Below are 19,731 nucleotides of genomic sequence, written 5' to 3'. Positions count from 1 at the left end.
TGACAAACACTAGATGGCGGTGTTGGCTGTAGTTTCAAGAATCCAGGGTTAACGGTTTCAAACTCACTCCCAGCGGCATATAGATTACAGCGGCCACTGGACCAGTCTCGGGGGCACCAGAGTGACTTGAACATAAACCCTTGTGTAACTTGATCTTGTCTGAATGTCGTGGAGGCTCTAACACGAGGTCAACAGCAACAACAGGTGTTCCTGTGAGTTGACCTGAACTACATATACACAGAGATATGCAGATTCTTGCTGAGATTTAGTGGAATTGCTGATGGAATTTGAGTTTTGACTGAGGTGAGATGTTTGTCAGTGTTAAAGCAGAAGTGAGGGACACATTTCCTAGATTTAAACATGCAATATGACAGGTGCCCCCTTCCCTCCTCTCCTTTCCTTGAATGCCTTAAGAGGGTCTGGTAGATGATGACCACTGCAGGACAGTGTCAGGTTTCTTACCAGGTAAATTTAGTAAGACACCGGCCACTTGCTCAGAGCAGTGGGGCTGTTCACAGAGAGAAGACACTGACTGAGTTCTGACTTTCAACAGACATTATCTTCACTTTTCTGTTACTGAAAAAGAGTAAAAAATAGAGATCTGAGGCCAGTCTCCCACAACATGGACTCATGACATCATCAGAGGAAGACGACTACTTCGATGAGGCTGAACGATACGGCCCGGACACCACCTGGAGCTGGGTAAAGTGGAACTTGTTCTCGTTATAATGGCGACGCAACGGTTGAGACTTTTGACTGATGACTTTTATTAATACAGTGATTTTATACAGCTAGGAAAGTGAGAGTTAAGCGTGTGAGATAAAGTCAGAGCGGCTTGATATTCAAAAGAATGTCATGGTGAGGAGGTAATAACGAAATGTATTCTCAAACCAATGGATTCTGCCATAAAATGAAGTTCATTATTGTTTATTTCCCACTCATTCACAGTTCAGTTCATTTGGGTCCACAAATTCATAGCCTCAGCATTTCATCAATCCCCTCAGCGGAGATTAAATCATTGTTATCGTTCAGAAAATAAGTTGAATGTCTTGTCCAGGATGCAGATGAGATCATTCCCAGGTTTTCTGGAAATCTTGTCGAGTTGGAGCATATGATCAGGACAACATCTTCAATTACAAATCACTGCATCAATATGTCATTCTGAAGAAAAAGCTGAGCCAAAAAGCAAAAATCTAGATTAAACAGTCCATCTACGATATGTTCCGGCTCCCACATATGGGAATTGATAACGCACGGTGACAAACCTTGATCCTTGAATAATCACAGCACAGTGGGCATGGTTATGGTAAACAAAATGTAATCTCCAAAAAAACCTTTTTCTAATGTAAATATTTCAATGAAAAGAGAGTTTTGACCAAACAGACACATACTGATGATACAATAGAGTCCAACATCTATTTAAGACACACTTAAATCAACAGATTAGTTGCTGTTACTATTATACATTTATAATTACAATAATTAAGAAGGGCATGTTTTATTCTACACCCTGGAGAAATAAATTAAGTAGTTTTGTGCAATACATTCAGGCTGCAACTTTAAACTTGTGCAGTCCCTTTGATGACATTTTTTTTCTTTCTGAAAGTCGAAATATATATATACATTTTTTTATCATGTCTTTTTTTTACTGAGAGGTGCCTGGAGCATTGAACTTTTGACTCCAACATTCCTCAGCAGTAGATACTAATGTAAATATTTCCAGTGAATCCTGTGACTGTCAGACCTGAGCGGCCAGAGCCAATCACAGGCCACGATGCGAACCAAGTTCCTAAGAGGGTTATATAACCAGCCTTGTCGCGGCAACAAGTCTCACTGGTCAGCTGGTCTTCCTGGAGAACTGGGAAAGTGAAAAGAGTAAAAAACAATATATGATGCAATTGATCACAAGGCGTTGAAAATCAGAATCAGAAATCCTTTATTTGTCCCGCGAGGGGAAATTCAGTATTATAATATAAAATATAGTATATAGTATATAAAATCTGCTTTAACATGGTTATCAAAAGGTGTAAACATTGCAAAAATTCTGTTTATAATGTTATACAAGTTACAAAAGCTACAACATATATTAAAAACAGTTATAAAGTGTTCCTTGCTTCTTGAAAAAAATGACTTTAAATCAAATTGAATAATAATCAATTAAGGTGTATATACAACTGCGTCTAACAAATATTGGTAGAAAAGAAAAAACTCGACTGGAGTCTCAAAACCTGTAGCAGCATGTTCTGTTGTCACTGTGTGACTCAGGATAAATCTTTTATGAGCGAAATGTCTAATGATAACTATAGAGGTCTTATAAATATAATGACTGGGTGGTCCTTATGGCTTTCAAAATGCCACTTTTAGAATCGACTCTGCTATTTTGGCAGCAGATATGAGTCAAGCAAACAGAAAATTGACCCATAATACCACGGAAATTGAGGTCGTCTCCTGTTCAACCAGCCAGTCTTCGTAGACGTCTGATTGGCCGAGCTGAGAGTGAGGCCATAGATGGTCACTCCTCCAGATGGAGTGAGCAAATACTGTAGGTCAACATCAGGTGTTAGAATCATCTCCGACCGCTTAATGAACAGCTGATATACATGATATCTATGCTTTGAGTGTTTCTGTGGTTCTTAACACTAGCTGCCGACTACACTGAATTATGAAACAAACTTTATCTCTGCTTGGAAAAGTAAGACGATCCTGAAAACTGTGTGTCCCTAGATTACCTAATAGCACAGATATTAAGTGACCAACAGCTGCTAAAAATGTCATCACATAAACAGGAGAGGTAATAACAAAATTACCAAGATGTTAAGTCATACTGTTACAGCAATATATCAGTAGATTGATGTCTGAATGACTATAAAAATGTGTTGTATTTACACCATTTTAATGCCAATGTGGCTGATTTGTAATCCTGAACAGCTGCAAGCTGTAAATTGAACACATTTGGTGGCTTTCAGGATGAAAATAAAACTGTATTTCATGTTTATGTCCTATATTTATAAGACAGTGTATATTATAAACAGATGAATGGAAGAATGGAAGCTCAAGTTATCTATTATAAGATATACTGATACCAATTGTACTCTGATAATAATACAGTATGTACACGTAAAATGCAAGGGTGTACTGTCACAGCAGACTATAACTTAAATACGAGGTTGGCAGCAGGGTCAGAGGTCAGAGGGTTAAAGAGGTAATGCAAGCAACTAAACAAACCACCCACACACTCAGACAACATCGGTGTGCACTGGTTCAACTTTGTCAAGCAGCTGACAGTCATTTTGGCTTAGGTCCACCACAACAACACCAATGGCAAAACCAAAACTATGTAGTAAGCAAATTAAAAAAGTATTACATCTCTGAATTTGATTTTTTTTTTCTTTCACCATTGTCAGCTGGCTTCTTTCAGAATTCAAAATAAATTTCCATTTGGCAAGGAGATTTATTTTGGCGTTAAATCAAGTTCTCTTTGTATCCACTTTATAGTCATGGACATTCTCCCCATGTTCGTAAAGAACCAACGCACAGACTTTTTTTTTTTTTTTTTACAAAATAAGTTGACAAATTGATTTATAATTAGAATTATTTCCTTGATATACATACTTTTAATTGTATTTAAATAATTAAAAAATACATACCATAATAATCTTCTTGGTTTTACGAAAACCATAAGTCTTAATGTGTCAACAAAGACGGTGTATAACCGTTGCAGGAGCCAAGGTCTCAAGCAACCTTTGACCTGGTTTATTAAGTATTTTTGGTTGGTATAAATGTAATGTAAAGCGATGAGTATTTATAACTAATTTGTATTTTTGCGAGCTTAGCAAGCGGATAACAGTGTGAAGTAATTGTGAAGAGCATCTTATGACATTGATTTTTCTATACGATAAGATAAGAATCAAAGTTGTGTAAAATCTAAAATAAATAACAAAACCTTTAGTTCCTCATATAATATCAAGAGTAATCTTAACTGAACAAACATGCACGTTAGTGTAAAGACTAATGTGAGATTTCAGTTTCACTTTAGAACATTTGCATGATAATTGAGTATAAAGCTACCTTAGCACCGTATAAAGGGCTGTTAAGACCCACAACGGCCTCACACACACATGCTTGCAGAAGCTGCACGTGACACTACAATATGGAGTACATCAATTATTTGGGCTCATGTACAGGGGGAGCATTTTCCAAGAAAACACACAAAGGCAACCAAGCACACACACACACACACACACACACACACACACACACACACACACACACACACACACACACACACACACACACACACACACACACACACGTGGTAATGTTCTGTCTATATGCAACTGTCTTGATGATGAATACTCGAGATTTTCAGTGTTGTATTTTCAAAGGCCTGTATACTTTACTCAACCACTTCCTGTTCAGATAAGCACACAAACACACACGACACACACACACACACACAACTGTTTCACATGCCTTGCAAGCGTCGCATGTGGCAGCACACTGGCCTGTGATTGGTCAGAAAGATCGGCTCATTGCTACTGGCTTCAGGCGATGACGTCACACATATTCTATGGCTCAAGGAGGAAGAAAAACAATTAAAAAATCTCGTCGTGGCAACATTTTTAAGTGGATGTTTTTTTTTCCACACAGTATTAAATTGCTTTATTTTTTATTAAAAACAACTAAACTTCACTATAACTTGAATCGGTTGTATTACGTTGATAATTACTTATCCATTTTTTTTAAAAAGAAATAATATTTTTTAAATTAATAACTCACACATTATATATTTACTTATTTCTCTGTAATAATTATCACAACGGGAAAAAACAAAACGTTGCGAAATAGTATTTGTGAATCATTTAAACGAGTTGCCACATTGTCGTCGTCGTCCCTGTTTTTCACAACACCACAGCTCGACGCTGATTGGTCGGTAGGCGGGGTATAGCTCCTCGTGACGTCACCCACCGAGGAGTCAGTCTCCTTGCGCTCGTGCTAAGGGGGCACACGAGGAGAAATGTCAGTTTGATGTTCGACAATAGCAGATAAGATTTTTTTTTTCCAGTAACTAGCTGAGACTAAGACCTTTTCAATGCAGTCAGTAGTCCAGGAGACATGATGTTATCATGACCTTTTTGACTGTCATTCACCGAGTGTGAGGAGTCGCTCGTCTACGTATACATAACAAGGAGGTAAGAAGATGCTGCGTTTATTGACAATTTAATAACATGCATATTTTCAATGTGTTCTTCTATGTACATTAAGCGTATAGTCTGAGATTAAAGCGTGTTTTATACTGCAATTTAAAATAATACAAAATTAATTTGGTACAGTTAATGTCTTCAATCAAAATGTAATCTTATTTACCCTTTTTAAGGCCAGATCACTGTTTTAAAAACAACTATCGACTGCAGAGAATAGAATATTATTGATTCAATATAGCCATTACATCCTGAAATGCTGCATATTCATTCATTTTCAAAACAACAACTTGGGAAAAAAAAGGTACATGTAAAAGGTTCCTCATTTTACTTTCATCTACAAGTTCTATTTATAGGAACTTTGCAGCACGTTTGATGAGAGAAAAAAAAAGAGTCTGTTTTGATAATCTGTCTGCAGCTTTGTAGCCCAACTCCCAGAGGAATGACAGATTCAAGGCGGTGGAAGATTCAGACTGGGAAAGTTTTTGTTCCAGCCTGTCTGCATCGGTGTAAAGTGTATGCCAGCAGGACGAAGGGGGGTGGAGGGGTTCTGTTGGACCGGTTCCCAACCCTCTCTTTCCCTCACTGCTACAATTATTTCTGGGACCTCAGCCAACATAGTCAAGGGTTGACCCCCTCTTCCCACAATTAGGTCGACGTCAAAGCCTGATTGTTATTACAGTTTTAAAAAAGTCATTTACTTCATCAAGAACTTTCTAGATGCTGTTGTAATAATACATCACTAAATATGATAATATATGTTAATACAGGAGTTGAAATAGCTAATATGACAGTGTTTTATTCTAGTACTTTTTTTCGTAACTTTTCCAAAAATATTTTGGCCTAAGCTGAAGAAACATTCATAGTATCCTTTATTTCTATCTATTTAAAGCTTAAAAATGTAAAATAGTTTGTTTGATTCACATGTGCTTCCACCGATAAATCAGTTACCATCCATACAAACTCATGGTCGGGTCTGTTGTCAACACCAGTGGAGTGTGAGGGACATGTTATGTATTTCAGGCAGCACATGTGTACTGTCAGTGTCTACAACGTGACCATTGTCTTACCCTCTGTAATGCAACATCAACAGCTTTCAACGTATACTGTAACTGCTGCGTTTGTCTCTTGTAAACAGGTTGTTAATATGTATCTTCTTACTTTTGCTCACTGTTGGAGAGTCTCTAAAATGTATTCTGTTGTACTTGTCGATGTGGATGACATCATACCGTGCAGACAGGTTTGTCTGTCATGCAAAACAAAACTGGGAAACAATTAGATAGAATTTCATGCGGTGAAGTATCTGTCTACATGAAACTCTTATAGTCTCTAGTTTCAGTTTCATCCGCATTTACATGTTCATTTAAAGGTCACAGGACTGATTTCTTTTTTCACTTAGACGTAGCTGGGGTCTCCTCCCCGGTGATCATCTTTAAGGGGTTGTGGCAGCACCTTGAGTTCTTCACCCAATTATTACTATTATTTATAATAAAAATAAAGACTTATAGAAATCACAATAACTACAACTATGATTGAAAAGGCATACTAGTTTGTGTTTGATTACACGTTTTGTTATGTTGTTTTTGTATTTGAACTTGATGTCTAACGCAGGGAAAGCTAAAAACATTTAAAGAAAATGTAAAAAATAGATGAAGGTAATCAAAATATTTTATTGTGCTTGAAATGTAATATAACTTAGTATTTAATTTATAATATATCATATGTATCATAAGTATTGATTAATTAATTCATCGTTTACCGCTTTATCCCTTACCGGAGTCGCGGGGAGACTGGAGCCTATCCCAGTATCATAGGGCGAGAGGAAGGAGACACCCTGGACAGGACGCCAGTCTGTCGCAGGGCACACAAAGACAGACAACCATTCACACACACACTCTCATACCTATGGACAATTTCCCGAAGTTCTCTATCAACCTCTGATCACGCAACACGGGGAGAACATACAAACTCCACACAGAAAGGTTGGCTCGGCCTGGAATTGAACCTGCAACCTTCTTGCTGTGAGGCGACAAAGCCAACCACTGCGCCCTCTATGTGCAAATTACTTATTTCTAATTAATTTTGAGCAATAAGATAAAAAAAAAACGGACTCAAATTATTCAATTTTTAAATCAAATGTATTAATTAACAGTGTTCTAAAAAGTAAAATATAAAGTTGGGAGACTGTATGAAGTAAAAAGTGAAGGACGTGTTTGTAATTTGATCCAAACATAGAAATCAGGATCAAGGATGGAACAAGAAGGTTAATGTATCAACGGGTTCAAGTCGACAAATTCTACCCGGGGACTGCTATGCCTTGCGTGTAAAGTTAAGCTGACCTCTCTCTGAGATTGTATGAATAGCTTCACGCCATTCCAGACAAGGAGTCTTGTTCTCAAAGTCACTTGTCCGTATGAAAGATGATTGACAGGCAGAGAACTCAACAATTCATGAAAACATCCCTTTTCTGAATGAACTTTTAATACTATAGAAGTAGATTCTAAATTCTCTTTTTTTATGCGTTTCTTCCATTAACCTCTCGGCCACTGTCTCCACCAACAGACGCGCCAGACCATGAACTACGTGGGCCAGTTGGCGGGACAGGTGTTTGTCCAGGTCAAAGAACTGTACCGAGGCCTCAACCCCGCAACGCTCTCGGGCTGCATTGACGTCATAGTTGTTAGGCAGCCTGATGGAACGCTTCACTGTTCGCCCTTCCACGTGCGCTTTGGAAAGATGGGCGTCCTGCGGTCACGCGAGAAAGTGGTAAGAGTATAAACCTAATGAACTCCCTTTTAAATTAACGGCCGACACTTGCTCATGTGTAATGGTTGGTTTTCACGCAGGTGGACATGGAGATTAATGGAGAGGCTGTGAATCTGCATATGAAGTTGGGGGAAAATGGAGAGGCTTTTTTCGTGCAAGAGACTGAAAATGACCAGGTACGGATTTTATATTTCATAAACTAGTAGTTCAAAGGTGGGCAAGTATTTCCTAAAGGTCCCCATAATGTTCTGAGACTTCTTTGAGGGGCTAAAACCAAAACCCAAGAAAAAGAAATGCGAAAAAGGTGTGAAAAAACGATTTAAGAAGACTAAGATACATTTTTTAAATAGTTTTTTGATCATTTTTAGGGTGAGGGACCAAAAAAATCCACACTTTTGGATATAATAAGTTTGAGTTTCTAATGTCATTAAAGGAAAGAAAGGAAACATCCGTGGTGAAATAAAAGAAGACTATAATCTTTTAAGGAGAAAACTTTGTAATAATCCTTGCAACACAGCAGTGTTTAGTCAGTTGTCAGTAAGTCAGTTGTCTCACTTTCACCTGCATCATTATAATTCACAACATTCTAACATCTTGACAGTATTTTATTAATATATTTATGTACTCGTTTTATATTTCAGAATCAGAAAAAAATGAATTGCTTATGATGTAAAGAAAAAACACAATTTTCCTTTGTGAAGTTGTGGAAATACAATATAAGTTTAAATCAATTAAATAAAATACAATATTATAAAAGAGATAAATAATTGGGGGAAAGGTGAAGATGCTAATTTGGGAATATTAAACAATAATTATAAACGATAAAATAAGTGTCTCTATTTGTTCCTGTTACATTAAGATTATTTCTTAAAAGATATTCCATCGGATAATAAAGACAAAAGTGTAGACGACTCCCTCAGCCGACATTAAGCTTCGCCCTCTCGCCGAACATCCACTCACGGCTCCACTGGTGCAGACACCTGACACCCCTCATCATGGACTCTGTCTGAATCCCAAGGACCTCTCCGGGCTCATCTTCCTCCGTCCTAATTTACCTCTGCAGACAACCACCAACCACCTGTCACTCAGCGACCTAGAACTCCATGTGTTTTATAAGAAAATATAATTTAAGGGTCAGTTGTGTAGGGGTAAAAACTAATTATTAGCTAAATAATTTATAGCAAAATAAGGCATATGGTTTATACATTTGCAGCAGGATTTAAGTGTTAATAAACATGTAACACTTGATATGTCCTGCATAGAGCTAACAAGTACTTTCTGTTCATTACCTAAATTAACATTTGACTATTCCTTTAAATACTTTCCGATTCAAATGATCACAGTTATTATTTGAAAAAAAAACATGAATCAACATTGTGTAGCTGTAAAACCAAGACACACCCTTGTTTACAAGCCTCGGGCACTTCTTCTCCTCTTCCTTCTCACACACACACAGGCGTAGTAGTTTTCAAAAACGGACATGTGTGTAGAGGTTTGGCGGAGCAGTCTGGAATTTTCTTCCTTTCCCTTTTTGGTCGAACAGCATTCCTCTGTTCACTGCAGCATAGACTTGGCTCCGCGCCGTGACCTATATTTAATTCATTGACTACATTAAATATACATTGGACTTCAGTACGGCACTATAACCCGTGATTTAACGGAGCTATTTATTGTGGGAAACATCCAAATGTGATAAGACTGGACTCTGGATCCTGGCAGCAGCTTGAAAACCTTTAGAGTAAACAACCAAAAAAATGTGGCTCTCACTTCTTAGAAGCGAAAAGTGTTTTCAGGAAGTCTCCAATGATAAAAATTGTTCACTCTTTCATAATAAAAGACGTCCACACGTTCACGAGCATGTGAGAAAGAGTGCAGCTGGAGTGTAAACAAGCAGTGGTGACTATGAGCTTGCGCTGCAAAGTCATGTGACGGATTGATATGGAGTCAGATTCTTTGTTGTAGAAGAACAAGGGGAGGAGAAGGAGGAGGAGGAGGAGTGCTCTATGTCTGGATTCTTGGAAATGGAAAACGTGAGCGAGTGTGGTCGACCACATGTCGAGATTGTTCCTATTCTTTTTCCCTCCCTACCCCTTTCCAGGGCTTCCTCGCTCTCCTTACACACTCATTTGTATTCCCCTGAGTCGGCAACTCCTCCTGGAAAGTCTTCCCTCTTTCCAAGAAGAAAACATTAGGTTGGAACAGCGTGTTGCAACAGCTCACATTGGCTACAATCTGCTGAGGAGACTATCAGATAACCCTTTGACTCTGCTTACATGCAAAGTGTAAATGTAGTTTATGGGTTTGCATACAAAACATATTTTATTGAAGATGTGCATGCATCAAAGTTAGCTAAGTTTGTTTTTACTTATAATTTTTAAATATAAATTCATAAATGAAAGTCCAAGTTCAAAAGAGGAATAAATGGCTTTTCCTATATTTTGGACATGACATGACGTTGTTTGCTTTTGATAACCACAACAAAGCACCACCAAGTAACATTTTTAGACCATTTCCCTTTTTTTTAATTTAGTTTAGTTATATTTTCACACTTATAATTCACAGTACATTTCTCTTTCAGTAATATAAACAGTGGATCAGTCCACAAAACTGCTTTATGAAAGTATGTCGGAGACGGCAGTTGCATTCATTTTTATCGTGGCTGAAGAAGAAAACTGACTCAACAAGAACATTTGAACGTTTGTTCTTGCTACAAAATGTAAAATGTGGAGCCTGGTTAAGAGACACTTATGCTTCTGCAACAAAGCAATTACACTGTACAAACAATAGAGGGAGCCAGAAACAATCTTTGCAATGTTACATAGCACTGTTTTAACAACAAAAGCTGTAAAACATGTAATATCTAACAGCTTGTTTTGTAACCTCCTCTGGACGACAGAATGATTATTATCACTGCTCTGATTTTCAAGCCACCAGCCGCTAACAAGATCACATTTCACAGGCTCTTATCAGCTATAATGATTTGTCCGTAACTATTAGACTTACATAAGTAAAGAGATTCACTAATAGAACATATGCACAACATTCAGATTCATCTCACAGTCCTGAGTGTTTATTTAGTAAAAGAAAATTAAACTAGCTCAGTTTTAACAAGAGTCAGTTCTCAGCCTGTTTTGTTGTTGTAATTGTTCAATGGTTTTTATTAATAGAAACTGCTTTGTTATTTGCGTTTCACACTTTGGAAACAGGCAAAAATATGAAAGTACATTTCAGTTCTCTACCCTTTCTATTTTAAAAACTAAGGCCCTTACATCATCATCTCTTCGACACATTTAGAGACACTACCCGACTCCTACTGTCTTGTAGTTACATCACAATATCCACCCATTTCAGAAAAACATAAGGAAGGAATGTCAGCAAAATACTTCTACATCAACTACCTAATTGAAGTTTCAACTTTTCATCCAGTTTTCAAAATAGCTGCCGCAAAATGGCTTTGTGCTTGGTTCTGTTATTCCATTGCTTATTTTGTGTGTTTTCTTTTTTCATTCTTTTATTCTGTACTGACAGTACACAAAATCCAATGTTGTCTTTACAACATGGGCAATACAAGTTTCTGGTTCTGATAATATCATATTTGTCATTAATATTATTGTTCGAACCAAAACTACTTTCTGTATGAACACAAAGTTATTTAATCCTTCTTATCCCACAGAAATAATAAGTACACACTATGAAAACGCTCACGTCTCAAAATGGTAAATATGTTAAAGCAAGTTATTTTGAAAGACAGTCTAATACTGATCAAGTACGGATCATTTCCAAGGAGCATTTCAATTATAATTTTGTATATAACAAATAACAAAAATCCTTTTTGTTCAATGCTCATAAAACATTTGATATATTTTATCTCTATGGTGGGTCTGTTTTCAGTTAAAGAAATTATAGGATAATATGTTTCCATTTGTTGTCTTGTCTGTTATCTTTGTCTGAAAGTTTATTTGCTTTAATTGAATTAAATGTTGTACTATGGAAAAGGAAAGTGCATTTCCAAACAATAATATGAATTATTGTAATTGTTTCTCATTCGTCCAGAAATACTATATGGATCACAGATTATGAATAGTATAGTTTTGCTATAAAATAAACTTTAGTGTATTAATTGGTTGAAATGTGTTGAAACTTATCTCTTTCTGATCCTTATCGTCAACAGGAAGTGGTTCCTTCTTACCTGGCCACCTCTCCCATATTGTCAGAGGGAGCCTTGCTCATGAGCTCCGCTCTGATGGGGAAAAGTGCCGGACCTAGTGTACAGACCTTGGGCTCGACGGGCACCACTGGAGATTCCATGAAGAAGAGGAGGAAGAGGAGAAGGAAAACCAGGCCAGACAGCATGAAGAGAGAGGAAAGTGGAGAGTACTCAGAGGACGATGACATGTTCACGATGGACATCAGCTCAGATGAAGGGACGGAGATGGACAGCAGTAGGTGAGTAAAAATGACATAAGATGGGAATTATAGAATCATAGGAGGGACATGTGAGAATGGGAGAAGCGTTGCTCACTGGAGGAAGTCAGATAAACCACACAATGCATCACCGAAATTAGTTTTTGGGGAAGTGCTAATAGAACTTGTGTCCTCTGTAGCAGAAAATCCTCCAGCACTGATTAGAAAATCCAATTTCATATGGCAAACAACGATTATGGGTTGAAAAGTGTACGTAGATGTTTTTGTGTTTTTCCAGGACTGTGTGTGACAGTGTATAGTAGCGTCTAATTGAAAAAGTCTGAGCTGTGTTGTGTAGCTGCTTCTGTTGACCCAAATGATTTTATGCTAAACAACAGCGCCCTCTGTGGACAAAGGGATCTATTGCAAAAACTGTCAAACCGGTAAACAGTTGATTTTACTATTTTGGCTTACCAAGTTAACCTTAACCTTTTTTTTTTTTATAAATCTAAAGTCTATCTTTCATAAATTTATCCAGGAGATGTTTTATCAGAAATAATAGAAGTGGTACATCTTGTTCCATGTGCTGCTGCCTAATCATGTTAAGGAAGCATTTATCTTCACAGTAATGGATCTTTTCATTTGTCATTTAGAATGTTTTCCTTGGAAGCCAAGAGAGATGACACAGCGAGCGGTGCCACCAGCAGTTCATTTAAACAGAGTGGCGTCTACACTCGCTCTGATGGAGAGTGGGGTCCAATGCAGAGGTGATTTCATCAAAAACATTGTGACATTTGATTGATTTATAAAATCGAATTAATTCAATACAACCATTTATTTTACATACATAATAGTCATAGTTCTGCTAATATTGCGTGGTAATATTAATTGATAATGAATAAGTAAATGATTAAAATGTTCCACCAAAATATTTTTTTTCCTATATGACTTAAGGCTATATGATTAATAAAATAACATTTGTCTATTTTACATTTAATTTATTGATCTCTTTTAAGATAATAAACATTTAATTAATTCAGATATATTGAGAAAACCTTTCTCTTGAAATCAATAAACTTTAATCTAGAGATCTAACCATGTCTTATCTGGACCGACGTTCCTCAGCTCTGGACACTCCCTTCCCACCTTATCCAAAAGCAACTCTGAGCTCATGATGAAGCCGACCGAAGCTGAGGATCCAGCGATGCACTGGGCATGGGGAGAACTTCCTCAGGCGGCCACTGTAAGTTAAAGAAAAATCCCAGCATGCACATGTACTTTATCTAATCTCATCTGCATCAATTGTTTTTTCTCTAGCCCTCTTTCCCTCCGGCCAAACCCGAACCTACGCAAGTCTCCATCCCGGTTTCAGAGAGCACACACTTCCGAGTCATCACTCATGAAACATGCAGCAGAAGCTGCACCGAAATGTCCTCGATGCGACTATCGGATGAAGCGGCAGCAGAGCCAGCGGGTTCGGAGTCTGGGACGAATATCTCTGACGCACCAGTCACGACAGTTTCAAGTGGCGGCGCTTGCGTAATATCCTATAACGAGGAGTCTCGGGCTGCCAAGAACGAATCACCTTCCAAGAAAAAAGGTGAGACAACAGATCAGTTTTAGCCGTGAATTTTAAAGATCACATTCATCATTTTGAATGTTCTAATGCATTTACGTCAACAGCAGCCATACGTTTTTTTTCTTTATTTTATTTTGTCACTTTTTGAAGATTAAACAGACACAACACGATAGTCAGAAAGATGAAAGTCTTTTGATAGTTTTAGCCATGTGTACAGAATGATTATGGCTTGGAATACCAATAAATATAATAAGAATTATATACACTAAGCAAGTCAATAGAGGTTAATCAGGTAAAAAGGTTACATCAACATTCAAAGCAACAATATGTAATTGATTGATCAATTGATTGATTACATTTTATATTCAAAACTCTTGTTTTTAGCACCATTATCATGTAGAATAACTATTTTTAACAACCTTATTAACTATATTTTCCTATTTTTTAATCATTTCAGTAAATCTATATTTTAGTTTGTAATGTTCCTTTGACTTTATTTGCAAACATCCATGGTTATTGTTTTTTTTTAACGTTTTTCTCACTGCTTTTAAAACAGATAAAAGAAGTCGCCATCTTGGTTCAGATGGAGTATATCTTGATGACATCACAGGCCTGGAGCCAGAAGTCGCTGCCCTTTATTTCCCCAAGAGGTTCGAAAGATTAAAAAAAGAAACATTGCATGGTTCTGATAAACAGTTGAACTAACAGAATATAATTGTCAGTGATGGAGGTGCAGCACAGAGGAGCAACTCGGACCAGGGTCTTCACGACACTAGTCTGTCCCCGCAGTCGGTCAGCTCTGGAGGGGACAGTGGGGTGGACAGCTACTCAGACCAGATGACGGACCTGCCGTCCATCGCTATCTCTCTGTGTGGAGGACTCTCTGAAAACAGGGAGATCACCAAAGGTATGCCTTCCTCTTTCACAAAAAGAGTTTGGGTTTGTGTTTAACCGACTTTGTTTTGTGCCTACAGAACAGTTCCATGCGAAGATCATATCGTACCAGCAGTTTGTGGAGAACCCCTCACTCATCGACGACCCCAACTTGGTGGTGAAAATTGGTTCAAAGTAAGTCAAAACACAACTATATGTTTTCAAATCAAAGGAAAACTGCTTGTTTACTGCTGATCATGACTGAGATACATTGTGTTCCTCAGCTACTATAACTGGAGCACTGCTGCTCCCATCATGCTGGCCATGCAAGCCTTCCAGAAACCTCTGCCAAAGGTGCGACATTGATACACATCGTAACGTCTTTTAACCAAATTTAGAAGCGAACGACAAGTAAACATCTTAACGTGCCAGTTTCTTCCAGAGACTTTTTTACATGAGATGCAATCTAAATATAACATCTAACTTGTACAATCTTTAACCTCATACATTGCATGTATAGAATCATTTTTACTAACTGTACCATGGAAAACTGTATTAACATTACTTACGTTTTCTCTTTTGTTTTCTCCTCACTGTGTTTTCATCACATCATCATCCCTCATTAGTCTTCCTGCTTTGGTTATATTTATTCCGCCTTTGAATTTATTCTCTGTTGTCTGAGTGGGATGCTGGGCTATAACTCTGTACGTCCAAGACAATCATCCTTTTACATCTTCATCTCCCTACATCAACATATTGCTTTATTTAATAGTATCTGGTTTGTTTAAGCCTTTTTTTAAAGTGTTGTATCTTTCGTGTTTTTTTTTCTTTTTTGTGCGTCTTCTATGACAGGCTGCAGTCGAGAACATCATGAAGGAGAAAATGCCAAGAAAGGGAGGGAGGTGGTGGTTCTCCTGGAGAGGCAGGAACAACAGCACTAAATCGGTAATGTTTCTTTTTGATTTATGCAGAAGAACTGTGTTTAACAGTTCTTTGGCACACAGGAGTCCTCTGACCTTGGGTCTGGCTGTCCTTCTGGAACATTGACCAGGTAGGAATGCTAATTTCTATATTTAAGATTCTTAGTTAGAATTATTGTACAGGAGCTAAAAGAAATGAAAAGCCATGTGTTTTCTGAGGGCACTTACACCATTCAGACACCAGGGGGAACCAGACACACTTTTTTAAATCTTACGGATTGGGGCTTTTAAACTAAATCTTTGGGAATGTTGCTCTGATTTTAAACGTTTTTAATATTTGACTGCAGACTTAAAGACGAGTCATCCTCAAGCGATGAAGATCACCGGGCAGCCTCTCAAAGTGTCCAGTCCGAACCTGGCTTTACTACAGGGGGCGTGTTCTACAAGAAGACGCTCCGACTAACGTCAGAGCAGCTGGTGAGAACTTTAGTTTTAGTAATAAACTCATGTTTTTTTTAAATGATGCACAATGTTAAAATATATCTGTTGTACATGCAGGTTTCACTTCAGCTGCAGGATGGTCCAAACGACATCGTGTACAGCGTCACTACCCAGTACCAGGGAACCTGCCGTTGCCAGGGAACCATATATCTGTGGAACTGGGACGACAAGATCATCATCTCTGACATCGATGGAACCATCACCAGGTGTGTGTGTGTGTGTGCTTGTTTCTTTAGTATATTCAATTATTAACAACATCTTTTTTATCTCAGATCCGACACCCTCGGTCACATTCTGCCCACCCTGGGGAAAGACTGGACCCACCAGGGAATTGCACAACTCTACCACAAAGTCAGCCAGTAAGCAACAATGGAATTTTTTGCGTGAATATTTAACATTCCCTCCCAGATTTTCAGGATTATGCCTTAAAACCTAAAATCCGTCTATGCCTTGTATTTAAACCGGATATAAGATCAGTATTAGTAACAGTTAAGATGAATTTCAATTCAATTGATCTTCCACAACTTGTAATGACTCATTTTTCTGTCATCAAATTGAATATTGAGTCTATAATTTACTCTTTTTGTAATGATATCATTAAAAAGTATCAAGAAAGTTTCATAAAAGACTGTGTGACCCTTATAAATGTTATCTTGAAATGATGACATCGGAATTTCCTGCGGCGACGTAGAAATATAACCTTATTTAAACGTATCATAGACAACAAAAGAAGATTGATAAAAATATTGTTTTCACTTTATTAACAGTTTTTGCTAACATTGCTCTTTCAACCAGGAATGGCTACAAGTTTCTGTACTGTTCGGCGAGAGCAATCGGCATGGCGGACATGACCAGGGGTTACCTCCACTGGGTCAACGAGAGAGGAACAATGCTTCCTATTGGTCCGGTCCTGCTGAGTCCCAGCAGCCTCTTCTCAGCTCTGCATAGGTATCTAACACTCACACTTAGTTCTTTAGTTAAAAAAATGCCTGCTACAAGTCAAGAATGATTATTAATTCATTGTGTGTGTGTGTGACAGGGAGGTGATTGAGAAGAAGCCAGAAAAGTTCAAGGTTGAGTGTCTGAATGATATCAAGAATCTTTTCTACCCCAACAAGGAGCCTTTCTATGCAGCGTTTGGAAACAGACCCACGGTAGGAACACGTTTGCACGTTCTGTTTACAATATAACGATAAAGTTAGGGTCGGATATTCAGCATGACGTGAAACTGAAATAACTCTATTTTTTTTTTTTTACAAAAGAAAGCGTGTCTGTTAACAAATAAAATGTATAATAAGATTTCAAAAGTGTCAGAAAGAGTTGGAGTTTTTATCTAGATCCAGGATAGACAATAACATTTCAAAATTTCCATTTGGCCAAAAGATAGATGCAACAAAGAGAAAAAAAGTTTAAGTTAATGACAAAAAAATCTTATCAAATGTTGTAAATAAGGTCATCTGAAAGTATATTTAGAACATCCTAAAAACAAAAATAAATATATCCTTTAGTTTTATGTTAATTTTATTGAAACAAAAAAAGTTATAATATATAATATTTATATTATAGTTATATGATAATTATGACCTGGAGGTCATTAAGGAATCATAGGTAATTTGTGACAAACAAAATATGTAAGTATTTAAGACTATTTATTATAAGCCTTGGTATAAAACATCTTTATACACAAACATTAAATGCTTTGCAACTCTTCTTTATCTAACGTTTCAATTGTGAAAATATGCCCCCTGCTGTTCAATTGGAGAAAATTATGTTCCTAATGCTTAAAAAGGTTTTTAGATTTACATATAAAATACAATGCATTATACTGGATATAAAAATGGGTGAAAATTCACTGTCTTGATTGTGCTCTCTCTCTTTTTCTTTCTTGCGTTTTAACATTTTTTGTTTGTCTCTCAGGATGTCTACTCTTACAAAGAAGTCGGGGTGCCACTGAATAGGATTTTTACAGTGAACCCTAAGGGAGAGCTGGTGCAGGAACATGCAAAGACCAACATCTCTTCGTAAGTTAATTGAGTTTTTTCTTAATTTTTACAAGCTAATGATTCCATATTTTCACTTTTTCTCTTCAGATATGTTCGCCTTGGTGAGGTAGTGGACCATGTGTTCCCCCTGAAGATGCGCTCCTCTTCCTCAGATTTCCCATGCTCTGATACTTTTAGCCAGTTCACATACTGGAGGGAGCAGCTCCCACAGGTGGAGCATCAGGGAACTGCACTTCCACAGACCTCTACCTCCAGCAACTAAGAATGTCATGGTACTGATACCGGCTTGAATGTGATTATTTGAGAAATGTGTGACCAGTAGTGCGTAGCCGAGGTCAGATGTCTTCATGAGCACAATATGGATTTTTTTATGTAATAACCTGGTGAGGCAGCTTTCGCATGTATTACCGGAAAAATAGTAACGGATAAAAAGTGTGATTTTTAACTTGTGCCAAGTAATCAATGTAGAGTTTATTTTCATACATGATCTTCATATACAATCACGATGATTATTAACAGCCGTTGAGTGTTAGGAAAAATATAAATCTGTGTGGAATCAACTCAGATGAAGTGCAATCACTCACATGAATGTATAATTTCACATTTAAAAGTGGAAGTGGAAGTTATTTTCGTGGTGAAAATGTATAATGAGAAATGTCCAAGAAAAATTATATTTATTATTTTAGAAAATTAAGAAAACATGAACCTTAAAAAAAATCCCTTTCATCTGTATCTGAAAGATTTATTTTTATACAAATACACATGTTGTTTTAAATTGGTCATTTACAGTTAACAGTGTTTTTAAAGTGCATTCAATACCTCATAAACAGTGACTGTAACTTTAAACTATTTCACATATATAATCTGATGGAGTCTCACTCATATGTATTCTCCACAATTGAACTTACATTGGCAGTATTGAATATGTACTGTACGTCTTAGCATCACCTCATATTATGCTAGCTTTTGAACTGTACACGCCTCAAGTATTTGTAATTCTTTCTATGAAAGAGACAAAGAGCTTCTTTTTATTTGTCAATAACTCTTACTCCCTACAACATATTTGTTGACCAATACACTGTAATTAATGAATAAAAATGGCATTAAACTTTGTCTACTGTTGTTGTTTTTTTGTTGTTGTATGAACTGACCCCTGGGAACCTTGTGCACCTATGTGTTTTCATCAACTGAGAAAAATCTCTAAATTTAGGAAAATGATGTCACAACATGATCTGGAGCTTATAATCCATGCGTTCGTGTCTTCTCGTTTAGACTATTGTAACAGTTCTTTTTTGTGTCTGAACAAGAAGGAGATGTCTCGCCTGCAGTTAATACAAAAGTCTGCAGCGAGAATTCTTACTCGCTCTAGTAGAAGAACTCTTAGGTCTGTGGATCAGAATCTACTGATGGTTCCTGAACACACTTCTGGACCAGAGGAGAGAAATCCTTTCAGGCTGTTGCTCCTAAGCTTTGGAACGATCTTC

General features: G+C 37.3%; 1 protein-coding gene across 2 annotated transcripts; it reads left to right on the top strand.

The window, feature by feature from the left end:
• Nucleotides 1-590: 590 nt before the first annotated feature.
• On the top strand, nucleotides 591-19,360 carry lpin1b (lipin 1b). Of its 2 annotated transcripts, none has more exons than XM_087812558.1 (20): nucleotides 591-702; nucleotides 7,764-7,967; nucleotides 8,048-8,143; nucleotides 12,139-12,413; nucleotides 13,025-13,138; nucleotides 13,497-13,614; nucleotides 13,689-13,971; nucleotides 14,507-14,600; nucleotides 14,673-14,857; nucleotides 14,925-15,018; nucleotides 15,108-15,177; nucleotides 15,676-15,768; nucleotides 15,828-15,874; nucleotides 16,091-16,220; nucleotides 16,302-16,450; nucleotides 16,517-16,603; nucleotides 17,040-17,192; nucleotides 17,284-17,398; nucleotides 18,162-18,265; nucleotides 18,335-19,360. In XM_087812558.1, the coding sequence occupies exons 1-20, from the start codon at nucleotides 631-633 to the stop codon at nucleotides 18,507-18,509; spliced, it is 2,658 nt and encodes an 885-aa protein (XP_087668684.1). In that variant the 5' UTR covers nucleotides 591-630; the 3' UTR covers nucleotides 18,510-19,360. The 2 variants fall into 2 exon arrangements, with proteins under 2 accessions (XP_087668684.1, XP_087668685.1); XM_087812559.1 differs by lacking the exon at nucleotides 591-702 and adding an exon at nucleotides 4,998-5,192.
• Nucleotides 19,361-19,731: the final 371 nt, after the last annotated feature.

Source organism: Callionymus lyra, chromosome 17 (assembly GCF_982586985.1).
Source record: "Callionymus lyra chromosome 17, fCalLyr1.hap1.1, whole genome shotgun sequence".
Classification (NCBI taxonomy): Eukaryota; Metazoa; Chordata; class Actinopteri; order Syngnathiformes; family Callionymidae; genus Callionymus; species Callionymus lyra.
Note: the sequence above shows the minus strand (reverse complement) of the source record. Positions and strands in the feature narration are given on the sequence as shown.